Raw genomic sequence first — 4,509 nt, 5'->3', positions numbered from 1 at the left:
ATAAGCACCACTTCAGCATTGGAGTGCCGCTTCAATTGTCGCCAAGCTGCCACCTAGAAAGAGCTCAATATAAAATAGTGAAGCGACACAGAATTAAGAGAACTCCAACGCTCCAAGGAGTAACTCCAATGCTCACCCAACAACATATATAAATTATATTATTAGGAAATTATGAAGTTTTTCAAATCCTAATATTTTTGGAGGACAAAGTTGGCCTTGCCCTAAAATATGGGGGCAACTGATGCGTCATCAACAATTTCACATCATTTGGCATGGATCTCAAAGTATTTTTTTTGTACAGGAAATGCTAGAACTTCAATTAAAAGTTTTTTAAAGCTTTGATTTAGCAAACTTGCAGTCATACTATCCAGCTCAATAAGACGGATAAAAAAAAAGGTCTAATCAAAGTTGGACTAGTTTAACTTAAGACATCGATTTGACAATAAACATGTCATATTTAGAATATATTTGATATTCCAATTATGTTCTCAAAGCTTCCAAAAAATTGAGCTAGACGCCATGGTTTTTTCTCTTTCTAGTTTTTTCACGTAAAAACATATAGTATAATTACTGGTTGCTTACTTCTATTTGAGTGTGTGTTGGATTTCTCTGTAATACTAAGAGATAATTCATTATTCTGTCTCCGCAAATTTTCTAGCACGCAGCAATTTTTGTATTAGAATATTTTTATATTTAAAATATAAATAATGCGGTAAATTAGTTATCAATATTTGAGTTTTGGGCCAGTGGAATAATTATGCTCCCATTCAAACTATTTGGGACCAGATTTGTATAATTATGCATCCATTTCTTTGATGGAATGTATGTTGTCAAAGTTATATTAAATTTTTCATTTAAAAATCAAGGTCGTCGGCAACGAGTTCACCCGTCATAGGGCTGCTTCATTAAATTAAATTAACGACAATAACCACTACAATATTATGGAATAACATGTAGTTATGTATGTGAACAATAAAATTAAAATGTTAGTGAACCACTTTAAAGACAACCCGATTCATTCTAAAAGATTTTTTTGAAATGAAATTGCTATGATCTCAATATTATATAATAATTACTCACAAACCATCACTTGCACTCAAGCTTTAAAATCAGCCCAAGATAGAGTCCTGCAATAGAGCTGGAGTCTTCTACTTAAACTCTAGAAACAATTAAAATGTCATAAACTTTGAAATTACTTTTATCAACTTTGATTATAATATTATCATGGGAATAGATTCCATTGAAATGTAAATTTTCATTACTAGTGAAAACTAATACAATATTCATCATATTCAACATATAAAACGCCCACTTCCAACAATCAAACTGTTTCTTTCCAAAACATAGATAATAAAGCAAAGCAAAAGCATAGCTCAAAGCATCATAAGACCCAACAATACCGTAAGTATATAGGCAAAGGTACTTGCTGCAAAAACACTGGAAGATGAATTATTGTTTTCTGGTTGTTGGCCTGCAGGTGACAAATCTGAATTTGGGGCTATTTCAGGAGCTGGAGTTGGAGCAGGTGTAAGAGTTGGAGCAGTAGTAAAAATGGCCTTCGGAAAAAGAACACTATTCACTTCATAGAGAGCAACTGGATTGGTGGAGTAGACACTACCGTTGATCTCTGGGTTTGACCAGTCAGAAATGACTCGGATAAGCCCATTTGTATCTGTAAGATTTAGGGTATATTGTTTACCAGCAATGGTGGTCACAGGGTTATGGTTACTCAAGTTACTTAAGTCTGAGAGGGAATAGAATTTTGGGAATGCATGGTATAGTAGAAGGGAATTCACTTGGTCTTTAGAAAGTTTTGAGAGGGAAAACTTATCAATTTTAGAGAAGGCTGAATCACTCGGAGCGAAGATGGTGATGCCTTGATCAGTGTTGTTGGCTTGGTTTTGGAAAGTTTGTATAACATTGGTTTGAATAAGAAGATTGAGGAAACTATGGAAGGGGCCAGTATTAGTGAGGAGATTAGTGAGATTCACAAATTGAGGAGCTAGAGTTGGAGCAGTATTGAAAATGGCCTTAGGAAGAAGAACACTATTCACTTCATAGATAGCAACAGGATTGGTGGAGTAGGCAGTTCCGTTGATCTCTGGGTTTGACCAGTCTGAAATGACTCGGACAAGCCCATTTGTATCTGTAATATTTAGGGTATATTGTTTACCTGCGATGGTGGTCACAGGGTTATGGCTACTCAACTTACTTAAGTTTGAGAGGGAATAGAATTTTTGGAATGCATGGTAGAGTAGAAGTGAATTCACTTGGTCCTTGCTGAGGTTTGAGAGGGAAGACTTATCGATTTTGGAGAAGGCTGAATCACTTGGGGCGAAGATGGTGATGCCTTGATCAGTGTTGTTGGCTTGGCTTTGGAATGTTTGTATGACATTGGTTTGAATAAGAAGACTGAGGAAAGTATGGAAGGGGCCAGTAATAGTGAGGAGATTAGTGAGATTCACAATTTGAGGAGCTTGAACCGGAGCAGTAGTGAAAATGGACTTTGGAAGAAGAACACTATTCACTTCATAGATAGAAACAGGATCAACTGAGTAGATATTGTTGTTGATCTCGGGGCTTGACCAATCTGAAATGACTCTGATAAGCCCATTTGTATCAGTAAGATTTAGAGTATATTGCTTACCTGCAAACGTGGTCACAGGGTTATGGCTACTCAAGTTACTTAAGTTTGAGATAGAATAGAATTTTGGGAATGCATGGTAGAGTAGAAGGGAATTGACTTGATCCTTGGTGAGGTTTGAGAGGGAAGACTTATCAATTTTGGAGAAGGCTGAATCACTAGGTGCAAAGATTGTGATGCCTTGATTGGTTTTGTTGGCTTGGTTTTGGAAGGTTTGTATAACATTGGTTTGAGTAAGAAGATTGAGAAAAATTTGGTAGGGGCCAGTGTTTGTGAGCAGATTAGTAAGATTTACAAACTGAGGAGCGGGGGTTGGGACTGGAGCTGGAGCAGGTGTAAGACCTGGAGTAGTATTGAAAATGGCCTTTGGAAGAAGAACATCGTTCACTTCATAGAGAGCAATAGGATCAACGGTGCAGACACTGCCATTGATCTCAGAGTTTGACCAGTCTGAAATGACTCGGATAAGCCCATTAGCATCTGTAAGATTCACAGTATATTGTTCACCTGCAAGCGTGGTCACTGGGTTAGAGTTACTCAAGTTGCTTAAATTTGAGAGGGTATAGTATTTTGGGAATGCATGGTAGAGTAGGAGGGAATTCACTTGGTCCTTGGTGAGGTTTGAGAGGGAAGACTTATCAATTTTGGAGAAGGCTGTATCACTCGGGGCGAAGATGGTGATGCCTTGATCAGTGTTCTTGGCTTGGTTTTGGAAGGTTTCTATAACATTGGTTTGAGTGAGGAGAGTGAGGAGAGTATTGAAGGGGCCACTAATAGAGAGGAGATTAGTGAGATTCACATCAGGGGTTGGAGATGGTGGAGATTGAGCTGTAATTGGTGATATGCATATGACAAGTATGCTACTAATTATAAAAGTCGTTGTGATCCGAGTCATTTCCCTTGCAATCTTCTTTGTTTCTTCTCCGAGGATTAAATCTGTCGTATTCCTACAAGCAATATAGAAAATTTAACCATAAGAATTATCAGATTGATCATGGAGTATGATCTTACTGTTCTACATAGATAAACACCAGAACAAAAAAAGAATCCTAAGTAGGTCTAGAAGAAGCAAACAAACCTAGAACAAAACTTATAATGCCAGTCAGAACATAGCAATGCAAAAGAGTAAACTGGTCATACAAAATGATAAGCGGTGAGAAATCTGTACAAAATTCTCCCTTTTATATAGAGGTTTTAACTGGTGATGCAACTATTCCATAACTTGGTCATGTGAATGCATACTGAGTTTAATAAGCAGAAAAATCATTTAAAAATATATAGATTTAAATATATGTATATCTGTTAAATGAAGATTGACATTTTAATACATATGTTTAAACGTATGTACCAAAAAGAAACAGATGCACCAAGGAAACAGATGCACGGAGGTCTCCATATTTTTTTTTTATTAATTTCTGCATATCATCGCCGTCTTCTATACATATGTACGTATGTAATACTTTCATGATGTTTAAAGGGGGCAGATTAATAATGTTTGTTTTATATGAACATTTTTTTGTTTTATATTCAAACTTATCCAATATCATTATCACAAATAAATAAAAATAAATTAATTAAAATCATTATTTAATTGATTAATCTGATCATAAAATATTGACCGTCTTGCAATATTTGACCTCATTAAATGCACAAGTTTTGTGAATCACCTCCTAACGAATATTTAAATAAATCAAATCTATCCTCTGTATCGCCCTCCCATGTTTATGTTCAGGGCAGAATCAACGTTATTTTTTAGGGAAAATTATTTTGTTAGGACTCCCATAGAGAACCATCTGAGTTCAATAAAATAATTCCACGTGACGATGACAGAAAAAAATAAAAATCGGTCCGGTAACACACAGGGG

The 4,509-nt window shown here is 35.9% G+C and overlaps 1 protein-coding gene across 1 annotated transcript; it reads right to left on the bottom strand.

Moving 5' to 3' along the window:
• Positions 1-1,363: 1,363 nt before the first annotated feature.
• Positions 1,364-3,732, bottom strand: LOC110038395. Its single transcript, XM_020743229.1, has one exon. The coding sequence runs from the start codon at positions 3,537-3,539 to the stop codon at positions 1,374-1,376; it is 2,166 nt and encodes a 721-aa protein (XP_020598888.1). The 5' UTR covers positions 3,540-3,732; the 3' UTR covers positions 1,364-1,373.
• Positions 3,733-4,509: the final 777 nt, after the last annotated feature.

Source organism: Phalaenopsis equestris, unplaced genomic scaffold (genome assembly GCF_001263595.1).
Source record: "Phalaenopsis equestris unplaced genomic scaffold, ASM126359v1 Scaffold232764, whole genome shotgun sequence".
Lineage (NCBI taxonomy): Eukaryota > Viridiplantae > Streptophyta > Magnoliopsida > Asparagales > Orchidaceae > Phalaenopsis > Phalaenopsis equestris.
Note: the sequence above shows the minus strand (reverse complement) of the source record. Positions and strands in the feature narration are given on the sequence as shown.